This window comes from Culex quinquefasciatus, chromosome 2, assembly GCF_015732765.1.
Source record: "Culex quinquefasciatus strain JHB chromosome 2, VPISU_Cqui_1.0_pri_paternal, whole genome shotgun sequence".
NCBI lineage: Eukaryota > Metazoa > Arthropoda > Insecta > Diptera > Culicidae > Culex > Culex quinquefasciatus.
Window position 1 is genome coordinate 129,002,059 of NC_051862.1, and position 21,367 is coordinate 129,023,425.

General features: G+C 37.5%; 2 protein-coding genes across 2 annotated transcripts; both read right to left on the bottom strand.

Annotated features, from left to right (window-relative positions):
- Positions 1-9,876: 9,876 nt before the first annotated feature.
- LOC6031392 lies at positions 9,877-10,983 on the bottom strand. The gene is made up of 2 exons (XM_038257879.1): positions 10,692-10,983; positions 9,877-10,627 (listed from the first exon to the last, which is right to left on the bottom strand). Coding segments are annotated over exons 1-2 (555 nt in total). The 5' UTR covers positions 10,694-10,983; the 3' UTR covers positions 9,877-10,074.
- A 2,512-nt stretch (positions 10,984-13,495) lies between these two features.
- On the bottom strand, positions 13,496-14,439 carry LOC6031393. Its single transcript, XM_038257496.1, has 4 exons — positions 14,172-14,439; positions 13,983-14,111; positions 13,792-13,920; positions 13,496-13,727 (listed from the first exon to the last, which is right to left on the bottom strand). Exons 1-4 carry the CDS (start codon positions 14,289-14,291, stop codon positions 13,623-13,625), a joined length of 483 nt encoding a protein of 160 aa, XP_038113424.1. The 5' UTR covers positions 14,292-14,439; the 3' UTR covers positions 13,496-13,622.
- Positions 14,440-21,367: the final 6,928 nt, after the last annotated feature.

The window sequence follows — 21,367 nt, forward strand, 5'->3', positions numbered from 1 at the left end:
AAACAATTGATATTATGTGTTTTTGAACTCAGAAAAAAACTCCCAATTTATTAGCATTTTCAGTAGAACAAATGACATATAAAATGTAAAATTTTTTGATTCATGCTTCGATTTCAGTTTAAAGTGTAATATGATTCGAAAATTTTATAAACAAAACTAGTTTTAGCGAAATTTAGGCAAAATTTCGACTTTTTAACAATTTTACCAAAATTTACATGAATTTTGTCAAAAACATAATAAACTTAGTTAACTATTAATAAACATTTTTTTTCTTAAAATCTGTATCAGACAACTTAGTGATGGTGCATTTGACGTAAACATAAAATTTTAACACATTAAATCTTATTTTTACTAGAATAACTATGACTATCAAATTCAAAATAAGAATTTTCAATGCAACTATTTTTTTAAACACTATTGAAAAAATCATTTTAACAAAAATAGTGCATGCACTTTGTGTGGCCTACCCTAGTACATGTTTTGAAAATGGTAATCTTAAGACAAACGTTACCAGTTAGAAAATATTTCAAAAATTTAATTAAAATTCTATCAATGTCACCCCGGTTTACGGTACACTGTTTTGCTTGATTTTTAGATGCTCTCAAAGCTAAACTGCAAAATTGTAGAATCCAGTGCATAGTCCTCAAAATATGATCCCATTGAATTAGTCGAAAAAGATTTATCTAAATACAGCATCATCCGAGGTCGGTTGGACGTGTTAAATTTCAAAATATAACCAGTCGCAATATGGTTTTTGCATGTAAAGAATCTTTAGGAGACCATCTGGATAAATAAGAAAAAAAAAATACTTTGCAAACATTTGATATCTTCTATCAATTGTTTTTCGTCTTCTTTCATATTAGTATGCGAGCCAAAAAAAAATGTATATAAAAGCTTGCAATAACCATTTTGTTATTAAACATTCAAAGCCATCTGAATTGGAAAATAGAAACGCAAAGTGTGTAAAATGAAACTAATCTTGATTGTTATTGTCATGGTCTTGACTGTCGCAGGAGCTAATCCATCCTGGTTCGATTCGGTGAAGAACTATAAAAAAGTCCCAACTAAACCTTCATGTCAAGGGGCTTTCTGGGTTTGTAACCCAAATTTTGGGAAATAAACAAGGCAGACACATTTTAAATTTTGTTGGACAGTAAACATCCGCAAAATTATTTTGTGATTTGTATTATTCAGAACACGTGTTTTTTTTTTCTTGAAGTTCCAAACAAAAATATCACAAAGTTTTGGGTTTTGTTTTATTTCGAACGAAAAGTTTTACGATACCAGTGAAAGTCAAAAGGATTGAGAGCTGTACAAAATGGTGTTCCCAAAATGCATATGCAACAAGATAGCGCAAGCAAGAACAAGAAGATACTTAATTAAAATCAGCAAAATGAACCATGGTTTGCTGCGATTTACACTGTGGTTCATTTTGTTTATCATGAAAATATCAATCTTGATTTTTGTAGGCATATAATTTGATTATTAAACATTACTTTTTTTTACTTTAAATTCGCAATTAAAAACTTTTGATTCTGGATGCATCAGACAAAAACTCAGTTTCTACATGTTGTTTGTATCGAGATTAATTTTTCATTTCCATTTACTACTTACATTCATTTCTTCAAGAGTTCATAACATCATCTACGTCCTTAAGGTCAGCTTAAACTATCAAAAGGGAAATTCTCCGCCAACTCACACGAAGTCGCAAAAAGTTGCCCTGACCCCCTTCGATTTGCGTGAAACATAGTCCTCAGGGGTAACTTCTGATCCTGATGACAAATCCGAGCTACATGTTTGGATATCTCGTGACGGAGAAGCGGTACGATCCCCTCCATTTTTGAACATGCGAAAAAGAGGTGTTTTTCAAAAATGTTAGGATTTGCTAAAACGCGTCCATCCAAATAATTTTAACAGTTGCTGTTTTTTTTGCGAAAACAAAAAGATACCGTGTGTTTAAATAGAACAAAAACAAAATTATCTCCAAGTTGTTTGTTTCCTCATTCATTTCTTAGTAAACAAGTGACTCTTCTTTAAAGAGATATGTTTTTAGAAGTGTTTATTTATTTTTAAAAAGAACTATTAGATTTTTTGTAAATACCCGGGTCAAACAGATACAAGATATTTTTTGTCACTTGATATGATAAAGACGTTATATATCAAACAATATGATAACATTTTCATAGAAATTTCCCGCCACACTTTATTGTTACTATTTTCAATTCCTGAGAATCGCATCCAACAAAACACGTCTGCTTTGCATCGCGATAGTTAAACGAACCATAATAAACATGATTACTGCTGCTCTTTGCTCGCTCCCAACAAAAACACGCCGGACTTTTTTGCCAAAAATAGCCGACAGGTATCGAACTCACAATACAAATATTTAAACTGTGCTAAAAACGCTCCACTTTTATGGTGCGCGCAATTAGCGAAAATGCTATCAGCGGCAAATTTTTGGTGACAATTGATGTCAAGAACAACAATTAACATCGTATTTTGTTCAACGCCTTTTGGTTACGACATTATTCATGGCATTTCGAAATTGCACCAAGTTGATGTAATTTTGCGGTGTAACTTAAACGCCGCATTACCTACCTTGTCATACTAATTTATTTTTAAAACATAACTATCAAACTATCATACATTTTTAAGTCACCCTAACCACAAGTACAAATCAAGCGGAAGTTTAATATATGAAACCAACTTCGATGTGCGTGTATGACAAGAGATCAAAGCGAGATACCTCCCTGGACAGAAACGTGTGTCCACACCAGGTAGGTCATTCCAAGTCAAATCGCATATCTGTTTACTAAAAAAATTGTTCTAAGGGGTAATTTTGGGTTTTGATAACATTTATGTATATCTTTTTTTCAATTTGCTCGGATTTTTTTTTGCGATTCGAGATGGAATGTCCCAGGTACGTTCGCTATCTTATCTACCACGTTATATGCAAAAGTTGATTGTGGTGATATCGGTAATGGTGACACTGTTCGAAGTAATTGACTTCAACTCTCTTGTGTACTCTACTATTCAACCGCACTGCTTGATGGGCGTTAAACCTGAAACAGACACCAACCGCCGGCCAGTTCAGTAGCATCGGCTGGCCATCACTCGTGCGTTTATTACACATAAAAGATTACTTCATCCCACCAACAACGTAAACTTAAAAGTAAACATCGCAGTCTGGTCTGCGTGTCTATAGAATCAGTGAGAAAATCAACACAATTCAGCTAATTCGCAAGTCTGGTGCGACGATCTGATCGTAAGAGTTGCATTCTGTGAGAATCCCCCATTCAAAATGGGAAGTTTGGCATCGAAACCTGCGACTTCGAACGTTGCTGCAACGACAGTGACTCCGACCTTGGCGACACCTCCGGAAGATAAAGAGGAAGTCACGGAAGAAGTTATCTCGGCGCAATTTGTTAGTTCATCGTACACTTAAGATGATAGTGCAATCCAATAATCAATTCATCCATCCATACAGGTACCAAAAGCGTTCCAGGTGATTACAGCGCCAACGGTGTGTCCACCGGGGTACAAGCCGGATAGTAGGGGAAAGTGTCGAAAAATTGATTTTTAAAGTGTTACTTCACGAAACTGTGAAGCTCGAAAATTGTCGATTTATGTGTTGTATCTCACAGTTATAGCAATTACTGCTAAGAAAAAATGAACAATTATCAAGACTAGCATTTAGAATTTGAACTCTCTGATCTGTAAGGTAAACAGCAGTCTAAAACTTCGAACGAACAAAACTTATTTGAATTTTGCAAATAAAAGCGATGGTCATTAACAGTCTGGACCCGAAGCCTGATTTTTCTGTTACAATCTTATTGGAATTCCATATAAACTGTAACGGGGATTGCAGGCACCGGGTCCTGACTATTAACCAAACAAATAAAATCTGATTCTCTGAAAATAAAACAAATAATACAGCGATATACGGCATTGTCGAATACTCATTGCAAATTTGATATCTTATCTGAAGCAACTACAGAGGAAGTGATTCATATCCCTCAAAACGCTATGGATTAGTTAATCTGTTATGCCTTGGCATTGGAGGAACCCAGACAGCTCGGTCATCGCACGAGAATGAATGATGATGACAATTTTAAGCTATTCTCCGGATAGCGAGTTTAGTTTCCAAAAGTTGCCAAAAAGAGGTCTAATTTAATTACCGTAAACTATTGTGAATTTGATTTATTGAAAATTTGCTTGCAAAATGAAAAAAAGGCGATTTAAATGCGATTGGATTGGCATGATTTTTTGGTAGAATTATCAGTGAACTAGAATTCGCTAGATAAATGGATCATTTTCATTAAATAATTCGAAAGCATCGAGCTGTCAAATCATTAAACACATTGATCACACAAAAAACTGAGGTAAAAAGGTATCAATCTTTTCTTGGTCAATTTTTAACAGTTCGATGAAAACGATTTATTTCAAGAAAATCTGGGAAATAGAATAACGTCCCACAATCAGGAAAATGGCAATTTTGGACAGTGTTTTACTGATTTTGTATATTACTAGAGAAATAACGAGAGTCCTTCAAAGTAGGATTAAATAAAATGTTGCCTTTGATACTAAGAAATTAACACAAAACTGTTTCCAGTTTAGGGTGTTTCAAATATATGGAAGAATGACTGTATTTACCTTTAAATGATTTTTATTACATTAGAAATTTGTATGACCCAATCTAAACAAACAATATATTCTGCTCGCTTATAAGGGGCCATCCATAAACCACGTGGACACTTTTTTTCAAATTTGAAATCCCCCCCTACCACCTTGTAGACAATTTTTCAAGCAAAAAAAAAAACTTTTTTGTATGTAGCATGGACTATCTAAGAAGAAATAGAAATTTGGTGGCAAAAGAACTTTTGTGTAAAATTAGACGCCCGATTTAATGGCGTACTCAAAATTCCGAAAAAAAACGTATTTTTCATCAAAAAAAAGTTTAAAAAATGTTTTAAAATCGTTGCAATTTCCCATTACTCAACTGTCAAAAATCGTGTGACATGTCATGTTATGGCAGAGGTGCCCAACCTTTTGGCCCTGCGGGGATCTGATTTTTCTGAAGCAGTGGCGGGCCTTAACTAATATTTGATTAAAGTTGAAAAAGTAAACAAATTTATAACAATTGTATTTATGATTGGGTTCTTTTAAAGTAGATAAATAAAAGAACTTGTATTGCAAATAAGATTCATATATCTTGATTTTAAGAATAGCAAACAAAGATAACTTTTAAAAATGTGTTTATTTGACTTATTAAAATTTTTGTTTGTTTAATATTGCATAGTTATTGTTTTTTTAAGATTGCAATTAAATACCTTGATATACTTTTTAACAAAAAATATTCCAATTTCAATGGTCGTTGCAATTTTTTTAACTTCAATTTTCTCAACACTACAATATAAAAAATCAATTAGACATGATAAAATTTATTCAAACGAAATTTGCATTCGAATATCCTTTACAAAAAACGTTTTGGGTTGTTGTTGTGCACCTTTATTCAAATTCAAATATTTCAAAACGCTTTTAAACACACGCAAAATTTAAAAAGTGTAAAAAATATGTATTTAATATTTTTCAATTCGTTATTCTTAGAAATTTGAAGTTTATGAAAAAAAAAATTTTTTTGCTCCCTGATTTCATTACTCATTTTGAGACATTTTTTAAGTTTTCTAATTACTTGCAACGATCTATTTTCAGTATGAATAATTGGCTTTTTAAAGCTTTTTTTCAAAAAAAAAAACTTTTTCACTGAAAAGTTGTTGTAGAAAAAACACATAAGTTTTTGCTTACTTGGAGCCTAACATTTAAAAAGGGCACATAACTTTTATAAAAAAAATAGTGTATCCCTTTTACTCAAATGACAGTTTACATAAGGTGTGAAAGGGACACACTCTTGGTTAAAAAAGTTATGTGCTCAATTCAAATGGCAATTAAGCACGACTTATTTATTTATGAAAATAGAAAAACAACTTCCGGGATAGAAAAACTAGAAAAACTTAGACCGGGACCGTGGTGTAGGGGTAAGCATGGTTGCCTATCACCCAGTCGGCTTGGGTTCGATCCCAGACGGTCCCGGTGGCATTTTTCGAGACGAGATTTGTCTGACCACGCCTTCCGTCGGATGGGGAAGTAAATGTTGGCCCCGGTCTAACCTAGAGGTTAGCTCGATAGCTCAATTCAGGTGTAGGAGTCGTCTCCCTGGGTCCTGCCTCGGTGTAGTCGCTGGTAGGCAGTTGGTTTCACAATCCAAAGGTCATCAGTTCGAATCCCGGGGTGGATAGAAGTTAAGGTGTAAAAAAAGGTTTGCAATTGCCTCAACAATCAAGCCTTCGGACACTTAGTTTCGAGTAGGAATCTCGCAATCGAGAACGTCAAAGCAATGCTGTAGAGCGAATAACGTCATGTTTCGAATTCCCGGACGCTTCGAAACCCGGACACTTCATCTTGTTTTATCAATTATTTGGATATAAGTTCGCATTATGAATGTCAAAACTGTGTTATTTGATGAATTTTTACATCAACTTTCATTTAAAGTTTGTTTGAACGCTGTAGTTAATGTAAGATTACCAAAAATGCGAAACATTTCACGTGAAATATTTCATAGGCGCCCGAAGCATCGGGAAGGCAGAGCAGAAATTTATGGTTTTGATTTCCTTAAATTTAAGCAATTTTTTATATAAAATATCGATTGTTTTGATATTAACAGCTTATTTGAAACCTAAAGAATACCATTCACTAACATTTCAGTCCAAATTTGTTCGATTCATTAGCAAAAACGAGTGTCCGGAATTCGAAGCAAAAGTGTCCGGATTTCGAATCAGCTTTTACCAGTGTCCGGGATTCGAAGCACAACAAGTCATTTTAATTTTCAAATTCTGATGAAAATTGTTTAGAAAAGACATATGTTGCATGCATTCTCTTAAAACTGACTGTTAATACTACATCCTGATGATATTTCTTCATTTCCAACTTATTACATGATTTTTTGTCAGCTATAACAAAAATGATATGTTACTAAGTGTCCGGATTTCGAATCATTACGTTAATTTGATTTTTTTTAGAAAAACAACTTCATTTTGAAGTAAACACAGTTAAAACTGAAAGAAATTTAAATTTAGTGTCTTTTGGTACATTTTTAGACAACCTTCTATTTTTTTTCATAGATTTTACAATTTTACGAAATAGATCATTTTTTTCTGGCACCATTTTCATTTTTAAAATATCAATGTAGAAATTATAAGAATTAAATTCAAACATGAAAAATATTGTTATGATGTGTTAAAAATTGATCTCAAGCTTATTTTTTAGTTCAGACAATCAATTCATTTATTTAATATTTCATGAACAGCCTTAAGGGCCGGTCATAGAACTATATTTAAAAGCCGTCGCAGGCCGGATGAAATGGCTTCACGGGCCGGACGTTGGGCAGGCCTGTGTTATGGGAAATTTAATGTTCTTTTCAAATCTGAAATAACCCAGAAGGGCCATTTTTTCATTTAGAACATAAAAATTTCATTTTAAAATTACGTGTTTTTTAACTTTGCAGAGTTACATTTTAGAGTGTGCATGGACCGCGGATTCGTGATCAGGGACCAAAATTACCCCATTAGAGCAAAGTTTCACGAACATCGAAAAGGGGTCGGGGCAACTGCTGTGTGAGTTGGCGGAGACCCAGCACTATTTTGAGTTCTGGAAAGTTGAACATTTCAGTTTCAACTGTCTTCTGGTTCAAAACTGGTGAATGGACACCGACAGTGTAAATAATACGTTTATTTTACGGAAACATCGGAATTGCAAAAAAAAGTTGGATTATTTTGAGGATACTTTGAGTGTACTTTCTGTGTGCAAAATAAATAAATATTTTGCATCATTAGATCGCCATATAAGTTTTCATAAAATTTGGGCAGCTTTTCATACAAATGCTATTAAAAAATTGCCGATTCGAAAAGTTCATTAAATTTCTCATAGAATGACATGTCCCACATTTTTACAGTCAAATATTGAAAAATGGTTAAAAAAAATTAAAATATTTTGTATTTTTGTTTCGAAATTCTGAGTACGGCATCAAATCCAATTTTACTTTTCCCTTAGGCACAAAATTTCTAAACCATCAATACTTCAGGCTGCAAATTATTGATACACGTCTTTTTTCAAAAATGTTCAAAAATGAGAGGGTTCGTACCGCCCTCCCCGTCACGGGATATCAAAAAATGGAGCTCAGATTTGTGATCGGGACAAAAGTTACCCCTTAGGACAATGTTTCATGCAAATCAAAGAGGAATCGGGGCAACTTTTTTCCGATTTAGTGTGAGTTGGTGGAGAATTACCCACATACAAAATAAAGACAAACCCGTATTTTTCACGTTTTTTTCTGCTACAGTCCAGACTCGATTATCCGAAGTTCGAGTTTTTGAAGTGATTTTTTTCCGGGGGTTCGGATAATCGAGTCTAGACTGTATACAACGCTGATTCCCAAACTATTTTTGTTCAGGCCCCACTTCCTTACAATAATTGTGGGGCCCAAGACCATTCCGGGAACTTGTTAGACCCCACTAGAAGGGTCCAGTACCCACTTTGGGAAGCATTGGTATACAAAAACAATCATGTTTTGATATTCGCATCAAATAAGTTATTCGACCCCTGGCAATTTCACGAATCATTTTTAATGCAACTTTGGTCAATTTTTGGGTTGTTTTGATGCTTCTTTGCCAAAGGGGTTTTTTCAAAATTGTTTGTTCTGTTAAAGTACAGTCATCCCACATATTTGGAACGGTTTCCAGATCGGCCAATGTTCAAAAAATCATAGCACATCGATAATTGAACTTAATGATTCGTTTTTACCTTCATTTGAGAGCTTTTCTTGCGATCTTCCGAATGCTGTATCGAACATCTGCAAATTTCAACTTTTATATGAAGTTTTTGAAGAATTACTTTGATCCTTGAAATCCACAAATTCGGAACACTTTTTTCTTACGAATGTAAACTCGAATGTAAACAAATTTTGGATCTTTCCAGGAGTACATATTTATTACCAAATAATGACTTCACACACTGAACCCAATGAAACTCAAGCTTAGTGATGTTTTATACATGGTTTGATAACTTTTTTGTGAAAATATCAGTTAAATTCAGGTGTTCCACAATTGTGGGAGGCACAATAACATCCCACAAATATGAAACAGGCCATTTGGAGGCAATGTTTTGCTGCTCTGGACAAAATAGTCTTGGAATGAAGTTTTTTGTTCAAAAAGTACTACTTTTACTAGTAAAATAGCAAGATAATGTCCAAATGAAGGTTCTAAAAATAGTAAGGTCTACAGAAAAGCTACTTTTGGCATGCTATTGACCAATTATCATAAAAGTGTTCCAAATTTGTGGGTGTTCCGAATATGTCGGATGACTGTACTAATTTTTAAAAGTGATGAAAGTGGCACAATCCAAACCGCATATTTTAGAGAAAGTCGAAAAAACACATTTAAAAGTGCATTAAAACAATCTAAAGCAGTAAACGTCAAACATTAAACATTAAAGGGATTTTTTTTTAATTTCCAAGGCCCAACTGGTCTAGTAGTGTAGTGGTACGATTGGGTGCCTCTCGCTCCAGTTAGCCTGGGTTCGCTATCAGTCGGCCCCGATTGCATATTTCGAGGTCATGCGTCCAACGCATCTCTGTTTTTTAGGCTTCTTCAGTAGAGTTGCTGATCGGCAGTTGAACTCAATGGTCGTCAGTTTGAATCCCGGGGTGATTTGAATCGCCTCACCGTTTCAAGTCTTCGGACAACTAGTTTCGAGCAGGATACTGGCAATAGAATATGCCAAAGACATGCTGTAGAGTGAACAATGCGATAATATTGAAACAACTTTTTTGAATTAGTAAAACAAAATATATTTACAGATATCTAGACATGCGATGCACAAATTTTAAATACGCTAGGTTCTATACACAAAATCTGTAAGCATCAACAATTTCGAATTTGTTATCGGTATTAAATATAAGCTAGGATTTCATAAAAATAATAAAACACTGTCCATTCCCACTCCCAGATTCACACAATTGTCCTAACACACAGTCGTATGTTCGTTAAATTTGGTCACTTTGGCATGCCGTTCCATGACCGCACACAAATCGGCATCCTCGTCCGTGGTGTCCTCCAGGGCCGCGGCTCGTCGCTTCCGGTTCCGAGTAATTTTCTCCAACAACACCGGATGGTGCTGAAGGTGCTTCTTCAGTTGGTCATCGTCCATGTGATCCCACAGCTCCAAATCGTCCATCAGGGCCAGTGGCCTCTGCTCCATCGGGATCTGATCCAGACTACCGCCCGATTCGTCCAGCTCGGGAGTCGATGGGATCGATCGGTACGCGTCGTAGAAGAACATCCGGTGCGGATCTCGGTCCAGCTCTTCGTCCGTCCAGTCCTGTTCCGTCGGTATGGGTAGGTTTGGGTCGAGTCCCTGGAAGACTGTCCCGCCTACGGCACCTTCTACTTCATGAGTTTCTTCTTCGTGGCAGCCAGCTATCACATCCTCATTATTGTTGTTGTTGTTCTGTTCCAGACTGTCCCAGTCGTTGCCGCTGGAGATAGTCGTTGAAGTCGTACGCTGGAGGTCAGTCCTGAAAACGCATATAGAATAGTAAAGTAAAAAGTGTTGGTCTGATGTAAGTTAACCCAAATTACATTTTGCTACTTTCGATCCGTTAATTGAATGTAATTTTAGTAGCTCGGCCTTGGCATCTCTTGGTCTCGCTAGCTGCTTTGCAGTACACGGAACATGACTTGTATATTCACAAACACTTATTACACAAAGCACTTCACAATATCGTTTTTAAAATTTCAACAAATTAAAAAAAAATCCCTAAAAGATCAATACTTGTTTATACAATCTACAGTGAAAAGAGACGAGTTATGCTTTCCTAAATATAAGTGCCCCCTTAATTCACCACTCTGGTTGAAGCTGACAGCGAATGTGGATAGATGGAATGGACTGTCAGGCCAACATCAACGAGGGCGAGGAGGGTAGGTATTTGAAATTTGGAGGGTAGAGAAGCACGCAGCAGATGTGGTGAAACAGCTGTAGGTAAGCGTTTGCAGTTGGTTTGATGTGAAATGTTTCGAAGTCGGTTTGAATGTACCATTATGAGAACGGTAGAATTTATTTGAGGATTTTAAAAAATTACCTGCCTTTTATTTGTAATAACGGAGTACTATGCTGTAGAGTAACTTATGCTTTGCGCCATGGGCTAAATTGTGTTTTGCACGCGTTTTAGTACTTGAAACTCTCACTTTGATATGCCTTTTAACAGTAAAGTTTTCAAGCTTACGAAACTCAATAATTAAACTGAGATATAAAACTGAAACAATCCAGTTTTGACACAAGTCAGTTATGCATAAAATTACTGTTTTTACATTCTATGCTATTGTATAATTTAAGTTGGACTAAAAAGTCGAAAATAATTTTATTTCAATTTGAAAGGCTTGCTGCTTGAGTTGAACTTTTCGGCACTTGTTTCGAAAAGTAACATTTTTCAACATTTATTTAATTTAAACGATTTATTGACAAAATACATGAAAGTTTGACTTAAAATTTCACTCAATGGGTGTTTTTTGGAATTGCAAAAAATGTTGTATGGAACTCGTTGCAAAACTTGATTTTTTCAGCACTCTTCTTATTTATCCAACTCGGTAAACCTCGTTGAATTAATGTACGACTCGTGCTGAAAAAATCCTCTTTTTGCAAGTTGTTGCATAAACTACTCCTTTATCCCGATACGAGAATCGAACTCACGACCTTTGGATTGGAAATCCAGCACGCCGTTAGTCGAAACCCATCCCCTACCGGTCAGTATTCCCAGTGAGCAGATTTACTCTTTGAAGGGATCTGACTTTGCCTAGCCAGACAGGAATCGAACCCATCACCTTCCGCTTATAAGCCGAAACCCGTAACCTCACGGCCACGGAAGCTCAAACCCCGGTGGTTGTTCACTTTTTCGTTTGACACTTTTTTAGTTTGGTTGGTCAAAGTCAAACTAAAAAGTGACGAACTGTCACATTTTACTCGGTGCTCACGCTCGCTATCAAAACAAACGTTTGGTAGTGTGTGTGAACTTCGTGTAAAAGGGGTGTCAAACTAAAACGTGACCCCGTTCGTTTGACAACAGTTGGTGTCAAACCGTCGGGGTTTGAGTGTATTAAACCTTGAAAACATATTGTTTGTTTGTTTTTAACTGAAACTCATTATTAAGAATGTCAAGTTTAAATAGTTCTCACTGCTTTTAAGACCTTTAAAAAGTAAACGACATTTTAAAAAGTAAATGTGTATCTTTTGGCGAAACAGTCTGAAACATTGATCAATAAGTTGTTCAGATTTCAAAAGTCTGCGTGAGTAGCATTTTTTTCAATACCGGTCAAGCCAGAAAGAATAAAAATATGTTTATGTGCTCTAAAAACCAAAAAAAAAATCTTGATAAAATAGTTTTGGCAATATTGGTGCAATTTTACAGCAATTTTCCTATTTCAAAATTCTAGTGATGGCGTTCTTAACTCAGTTTGGCCCAAAATGCACGTATGACAAGTTAACATAACAGCGACGATATGGTGGTGTGTCACACGCTTCTTCTTCCCCTGTCGATTCAGAATTGTGTTGTATTCGATGGGAAATCTGTTGAATTTGTCGTCCAATACACAAATAATGCCGGGACTCTTGGTGTAGGGGTAAGCGTCATTGCCTCTCACCCAGTCGGCCTGGGTTCGATCTCAGAAGGTCCTAGTGGCATTTTTCCGTCGGACGGGGAATTAAATGTTGGCCCAGTCTAACCTAGAGGTTAGGTCGATAGCTCAGTCTCCCTGGGTCCTTCCTCAGTGGAGTCGCTGGTAGGGAAGGTGAACTCACAATCCAAAGGTCGCCATTTCGAATCCAGGGGTGGATGGAAGCTAAGGTGTGAAAAGAGGTTTGCAATTGCCTCAACAATCAATCCTTTAGACATCTAGTTTCGAGTAGGAATCTCGCAATCACGAACGCCAAGGCAATGCTGTAGAGTGAATAACTTGATTTTGATTTTTGTCACAAATAAAACTAAATTTGGGGATCATTTGTTTAATTCCGCATCATTCAATGACATAAGAACCAGATTGAGGTTTTATTCAAATTTTATTCTAAAATGATTATCTTTTTCCCACAGAAACTCCATCATCATCACCAAACATCACGACATTTTCCGTTGCGATCAGCTTTCTGCCCCTCGGGACACACAATCGGGGCCACAAAGATACTCCGCGATGGTATAACCACAAAGTTGCTTCTCGGAACCGCAGCAGGTTTAGCCACCGACCCAGCCACACTTCCCGGAACAGACTGCACGGGACCTGCCCGGCAGAATCCAACGGTCAGCACCAACACCACCGCCAACAGTACGACCTTCACCGAGAACTTCATCCTTTATGGCTGTGATATGGAAAAGATAGTTCCGGCGAGATTGCCCCCCTTAAATAGTCCGAGTCTCGTTTATTGGATTTTGATAAGAACCTGGGTCCATTGGGATTGGCACGTGAGAAAGCATTGTTTTGTCTCAAGTAGTTCAGATAAGAAGAAAGTGTGTTTCCTTTTATCTACTAATGACTAGCCGGCGCAACTTTGCTCCAAACGTCACGGCACTTCCCGTTGTGGTCCGGCTTCTGGCCCGGGGGACAAACCACCGGTCCGTCGATAATGTTGCTCTGTTTGAATCATCAGGATTACTGATTAGTATTCAGTGATTACAGTCTAGACTGGAGTACCTACTTGGTCAACGTCGGATTCTTCCTCAAACTCTTCCTGTGGTGCCCTTCTGGTCCAAACATCACGACATTTGCCCTTGTGGTCAGGTTTTTGGCCCGGGGGACAAACCACTGGTGCATCGATTATGTTTTTCTATAGTGTGGAGTACATGATCTTAGCAAGGGATCAATAGGTCAATCCTTGATTATACTTACAGGTTTAGCAACCGACTCTTCATCGAACCATTCAACCGGCATAATTTTAGCCCAAACATCACGGCACTTGCCTTTATGGTCCGGCTTTTGTCCTGGAGGACAAACCACGGGGGCATCGATTATGTTTTGCTGTGAAAAACGTCAAGTTATCACCATATACATCTTCTAACCAACCCCTCCCATACTGACCTTCTGACGATCTTCACCGACAACAACAACCGGTATCTCATCGCACTCCTCGCATACGGGTCGACCCTGCACGGTTAAGGTCAGCGCCAACGCGCCAAAAATCACCACCAAAATCTTCATGACGGTACTTGTTACTGCGATCCAAGAATTACTCCTAATACGTCCAAGCTACAATTCGCGATTGATTCGCGCTCATTCGGCTGGTTCAGCTAGTCCGCCATACAAGATATAGAAGGAAGATTCGCGATAAGACTTCCGTACAATCGGGTAGTGGACAAACCGTGGAGATAAGTATGACTGGAAGGTTTTGCATTGTCTTGGTGGACTCGAGTGCGATTAGAGTGGCTTATCTTATCATCGATTATAAAAAAAAGGTAGGGAGATGAGGGGGAGGAATTGCATAGTAGGTCGCCATCAATCTACTATTGCATCCGGTGGAACTGGACTTTTGATTCTGAAGTGGACTGCATTTGATAACATCAACAGATTTCTACTGAGGCGTATGGTATTGGCAAATAGTTTATTATTTCCCATTAGATTCTTAATAAAACAAAATTTCAATTCACAACGAAATACAAAAATGTAATTTTCAACTCAAAGTTAAGCTCCCTGTTTTACTGATTTAAAAATCTTACACGTGTTACGGAAATTGCTTTCCGCATAATTGATCGCCGCTACGAACATCGTCAGCACAGCCGACTACAGTTATCCAAACTGCGAACAAAGCTAAACTTCGTTTACTTCGCCGCCATTAAAGCAAGTAGCTCGATTAATGCTCAGTAAGCAAAACCTCAGTACCTCATATGTGAGGTTCTAGGGGACATTCACGATTACAATAAATTCAAAACGTTTTGGATATTCAAACTCAATACTTTGGCGATATTAATTTAGAGAAATCCACCCTTCAATCATTGACTTTCATAACATTCGAAAAATCAATAACATATTTTAATTTTTAAGAATTTTATGCATCCTTCAATTTTCAAAAATAATAATTACAGTGCATGAAATTCACTACATCCTGTATAACAGTGCTTGTTGCCTATAAACTGGGCGAATATATCAACCGATGAAGCACCCCAGTCAATTCAATTCGAATTCTGAAACTTAATTAGATTATTATTAGATTCTGTTTCAAACGCAACAACCGGTTCCGTGTCCAAACCGGTTGTTACGTTACACTCAAAAAACTGTTCACCACAATGTTGCATGAAAATTCCAGTCGCAGCCAATGGTTGGTTCAAAATAACGATTCACATGAGTCATGCAACTGTCACAGTGTTTTCATGTCAACCCTGCTTGATTTTCACATGGCCTGCACTCACACAACAAAATGTTGCATGAAACCCATGCTTGACACTTTGGAGGCGTGGCTTGTATGTCAGCTGTTTTTTGGTTTGCCTGAAATTCTAGTCTAATCCGCATGGAAACTGGGATGGAAAAAAATCATACACCAATTCATGCAACATTGTGGTGAAAAGTTATGAGAGTGAGCATTCGGCTTCTTGTGGTGAGAGCGGTGAGAGCTTTCGGCCTCGAGTTTATTTTGACGTGAATTTCCTGCGTGAAAAAATGGAAGAGAGTGTGGAATTCGCTGTCGGAATCGGGTCGGATTCGTCGGACGATTTTACAGGTAATTGGAACAAATCTGCTAAAAAACATGGAAATAATTGCAATTTTCTTGAAAAGATTATCAACAGACTCGGTTTATTTACGAAAAAGAAGACCAGGAAGAAAATACCGTGGACCAGTTAGGTGTGAAGTTGGAGGAAAAGTCCGGTCAGCAAGGTGACGGTTCAGATAATCTTCCGTTGGCGTTTTCCATCCAAGGACGGCTATCCACTGTAGCCAAACAGTTCCCCGTTGAAACCTTAACTTTCCTGGAGCAGGATATCGCTTCGGAACGCCCGAATCGCCACCCGCTGGCGGCGAACATCAGCGACGGCGGCCCGTCGTTTGTGAGCCGGATCCCGGCGGCGCAGAAGTCGGACGAGGGCAAAACTGCGATACAGTACCAAGGTAAACAAAAAAAGAATTTGTTTTGTTAACAAAAGTTTACAATGCTTTGTATCTCTTTTTGTAGTTTCTCAAGCTGGCCACCACGCAAAAAGCTCGAATCTCCAGGAGCAGAACATCGCTTCGGAACGCTAGAATCGCTACCCGCTGGCGGCGGACATCAGCGACGGAGACCTGTCGTTTGTGAACCGGATTACAAACCAGATCCCGGCGGCGCAGAATTCGGACGAGGGCAAAACTGCGATACAGTACCAAGGTAAACAAAAAATATTAAATTTTCTGTAGACAATCCGTTTAACAATGTTTTGTTTTCCTCCGGCTCGCCAAATCTCGGAAAACAAAATTCTCCAGAAGAACATCCTGCCCGTAGTCTCGATTCGCCATCCGCTGGCGCAGATCAACAACGGAGGACCAAAATTCATCGGAAGTCTAACCAGTTCCCGACGACGCAGACGTCGGACGAAGGCAAAACTTCCAAACGGTACCAAGGTAAACAAAACAAAAATATCTGTAAACAAAAGTTTGTAATGTTTTGTGTCCATTCTTGCAGTTGCTCCAGTTGGTGCTTCGGGAGGCTCGGATCGTCACAAGCTGGCGACGGACATCAGCGATGGAGGCCTGTCGTTTGTGAGTCGGATTACGAATCAGATCCCAGCGGCGCAGACATCGGACGAGTGCAAAACTGCGAAACAGTACCAAGGTAAACAAATAATTAAAATGTTGTGCAGACAAACCGTTTACTATGTTTTGTTTCCTTTTTTTAGTTGCTCCGGCTGGCCACACAGCGGAAAACTCGACTCTTAAGGAGCACTGCTTTTCCGAAGAGTACCGTTCGCAGGCTGGTATCACCATCGAGGAACTGCAAATCGTGACTTATCGTGAGAGAAATCAGTACGAGGTTGTGCAGTCTCCAGCTGGGGACCAAACTGTTTTTCTGATTTATAATCAGGGTAAATTATACAAAAAAAAATCAAGTGTCAACCAAACAGTAACAATGTTTCTTTACCTTCTTACAGATGCGACAGCCAGCCACGGAGACACGGAGAACTTGATCCTTCAATACCGAGACGACCTTTCCAAAGTCTCAAATAACATTCCGCTGTTGGATATCACCGCTGGAGGGTCAAACTTGGCTGGGAGTCCGCCTGCACCGATTGGATCTGCTGTTTCTTCTAGCGGTGTGAGGACGATCTTTTCTCCAAACGTACTATTAAACCTGCTAAACTCGACGATTACTGGAAGAGCAATCATTGAAAGTGCTGCCTTGGGTAAGCTGTCTGAGTCGAATCAACACGAACTGGATCTTCTGGACCTATCTTCAACATGATGGACTTTAGAAATGAGGCTAAACACAAAAGATTTAAAGTTTACAGTCACGTTATGAGTTGCAGAAGAAACATTTGTTACACACTTTGTGTTAAAGCTTATCTACAGTTCACAAACTCTTTTCTTAATCAATCGTTTTTTGTAACAGACGATATAGAAATCTTTAAACTGGTAGTAAATTTAAGATTAAGAAATTATTTTGGCATTTTAAGCCAACCGTTGATCATCGAATCGGACTTTAACGTCATGGTAGCAAACAAAATAGTTTATAAAGGGACAACTTATAAATCGAACACTTTTTTAACCGTGTTCATTGAAAGCAGATTGTTGCTTTTCGAAATTATCGACATTATTTCTTTCAACGCAAAATTTTATTTTGTAGTTCAATACTGGGAAGTTTCTTCTTATAATGAGCACTACATGGCATACGAAACGAGCGGAAGCCTTCCGATTGTCGATATAATCTCCGTTGATTTTTTTACATCGTGATATTTTGTATTAATAATAAGTTTCTATTCAGGGTTAAGAAAAGTTTTAGCTAGGCTCAACTCATATATTATTGTTTAAATAAATGTATTTGAAGTACTGTAAAAGTCGTTTAATTAAGGTAAACAATCAGAGTTGAATTGTAAAAGTCCAGTTTCCGTCATCACAAAAATCCGCTTCACAAAAAGGGCATTATTTCAGCGTTCGTGCAAATAAATGTGATTAAAAATTCTAAATTTTCTTACCTTGTGTTCCATCAAATGTGTTTTACGCATAATATTGATACTACTAGCTCAGTTTTATCAAAACGAACGTAAAACACATTATTCGAACGAACGCAAGATAAAAAAAATGAATTTATGAATAGAAATGTTTGCACAAGCGCTGTGGAGGATCGGTATCACGGTACAACCCATTACAAATCCCAAGACAATTTTAGTAGAATTCACATGAAAATCCGGCAACATCATTCTTTCTGCCCATGAATAACACATGAAAATCCAATACTAATCACAGGACAATACGGAAAGAGTCACATGAAAATCCAGCGAAGTACATCTGATGCGCATGCAAGCTTGTTTTCTATGTGTGTGTCAGCTGATTTTTGAAGTGCATGAAATTCTAGTGACATCCGCATGGAAACCGGTTTGGAAAAAAACCACATACCTTTTCATGCAACATTGTGGTGAACAATTTTTTGAGTGTAGATACGGAATCTAATTAGATTTCGTTTCAGAATTCGGATTGACTTCTTCAGATTTTTCTTCATTTCTTTTTAGTGTTAAGAGCTAAAGAAAACTAAATTTAAATTTTCAAGCATAATTTAAAAAATCTTTACACATTATTGCAGTTAGGCTACTAACAAAAACAATTCAAAATATCAAGTGATTTATGCTTTTTCCTGAATTTTACCGTCTTTAACAAAATTAATAAATTTTAAACAGATTTTAAAGACTGCATTTAATTACTTATGCAAACATAGGCTGGCTTGACGATTGTATGGAAAACCTTTAAAAATTGGCGTAATTAAGCACCAGAACAACCCCCTGGAATTTGGAAATAATCGGTGCAGGTCCGGCTTTCCGCAACGCATTTTAATTTTGTATGGGAATTTGTATGGTAAACCCAACTTTTTTGCTGTTTGATTTATGTATGTTTCGATATTTTACCAGTTGAAAATCTCATTAAACAGGTGTCTTGAGTAGTGGTGGGCAAAACCGCTCATTTCTGTGAGCCGCTCATTTTCGTTCGCTCATTTAAATGAGCGGCTCTTTTGAACGGCTCATCCGCTCATTTCGCTCAAAGTCAGAAAATAGACTGGAATGCATCTGCTCAAGGTATTTAGATTTTTTAAACGACCAATGGAGTGTCCATGATCACACTTCGTATGATTTTTGTTGATTGATAATTCAAAAATATATGTTTTCATCGCACTTATTCTGAGCAGATTGGAGATCGTACATAAAACATAGAAAATCGTCGATTTGCTTTATCCTTTTTTGGAAAGCATTTCAAATATAAACGTTTTATATGAAAAAGGAGAAAAACATTGATCTCTGAAATCCACAAATATCTAAAACTTTTTTCATAGAGAGGTAAACAAACTTTTATTTTATTCAGAAGAGAATATTTTCAACCAAATTATTGCTTTAATCGTTAAAAGTAATAAAAAGTAAGCTGAATTATCGTTTTGATAATTATCTTCCCATTATTTTGTGAAACAATAGATTTTATTTGGTGTTCAGTAACAGGCATATTTGAGGTAGCGTTTTGCTGCACTTGATAAAATAGTCTTGAAATGCAACTTTTATTCATTACAGCAAAAAAATGATCAAAACAAGCGTCAAAAAAGAAGATCTGAACAAATGCCTTATGAAAACTATTGAACAATTACCACAAAAGAGTACCAAGTTTATGTGATGTGCTGTGGTAAATTACATTTTAAATCACAAACGGTCCAATACATGGATTAAAACCGCAAACTAGCATACGAGTTATGTTCGAATGCGTGTAACAACTACATGTACATAACATTTGAGAAATCTATCGATATTAACATAATGAGATCATGCAACATCTGGCGACAGTCAGCTGATTCAAAATCACAGGCGCCCCGACACAGGCTAGCAACAAGCATTAAGTGCGCCATAATGTTGGAACAATTCTTACCGGTGAGAATCTAGTTTCCCCTCTTTTCTCAACAGCACCGTCACCACCAGCGCGTGGAAGAACGAACCGAACGAGAGCGAATGAGCGAGAGCGAAATAACGAAAGAGTGAGCGAAAACGACGCCGTTCGACGACGTCGACGACGGCGCGAGCGACGCTAATCAAGCGCTCCGTTCGTTCTTTCCGTTCATTCGCTCTCGCTCATTCGCTCTCGTTCGGTTCGTTCTTCGACTCGCTCTTTGATTTGACGGTTCTTTAAAAGAACCGGTTCACAAAATGAACCGCCGCTCATTTTTTCTGAGCGGTCGCTCATTCGTTCTTTAGCTTGAGCCGGTTCATAAGAACGGTTCGCTCAAATAAGCCCATCTCTAACGAAAACTATTTCATTACACTACTTTTCTCAAGTTAATTTTATGCAAAATCGTCCAATCTTTCGAATGAAAATGGTTCCATAACGATAAGTGGTTGCGAACACGGTCAACATTTAAAATTAAGAGTAGGTAAGTTTATCAAAAACCCTAAAAATTACCATTGAAAAAATAATTTTTGAAATGTTTATCAAAGTGCGATAGAAAGCCCTCGCGATTACCTTTCCAACGATATATAACTTTTTAATGTTTGGTAATGTATTTTGGGAGATATCATTTCTCCAAATTAGGGCATTTTTTCGAAAAAAATCCATTGTTCAAAACAAGTTTTTCTTTACAGGTGCCTAACGGCTGACATTTTCGTTGGTTCGAAGGTTGTTTTTATGGCTTTTTGGCGCGTCGAAGCCATAAAGAACGATTGCCGTAACGATTTGAGAACATGTGCATCTAGTGGGTCGGTTTCAGCGAGAATTGCTCAGATGTACTCGAGGGGCGTGACATTGGCCTTAACGTATTAATTTTCGCATTTAATATATTAAGGAATTAAATTCCTCGCGTCTTTTGATATTTGACAGCACCACACCTGCTTTGAAAACATTGATTTGCCTCGTGTCGCGTTCGCTCGCACAACTGTCAAGTGTTTGTGTTTTGATTTAGTTTTGAGAAATCAAAGTTTCGCTGAGTTTTTCGGAAAACATGCAGTTTGATTGGAGGTCGCTGCTACATTTCTTTGACTTCTACACGTGGTTGCAGCTGGATATGAGCGTGTGGATGATGCCGAGCATGCTGGAAAAGCCGGGCCGCAGAGAATAAGAGGGGTGCCAAAAAGGAG

Bases quoted from the DNA above. Each gene is read 5' to 3' on its own strand.
- LOC6031393 (XM_038257496.1), bottom strand. From the start codon at position 14,291: ATGAAGATTTTGGTGGTGATTTTTGGCGCGTTGGCGCTGACCTTAACC. The intron at 14,112-14,171 runs GTCAGTATGGGA...CGTTTTTCACAG, and splicing joins TCGGTGAAGATCGTCAGAAG to CAAAACATAATCGATGCCCC. The intron at 13,921-13,982 runs GTAAGTATAATC...TCCACACTATAG, and splicing joins AAGAGTCGGTTGCTAAACCT to AAAAACATAATCGATGCACC.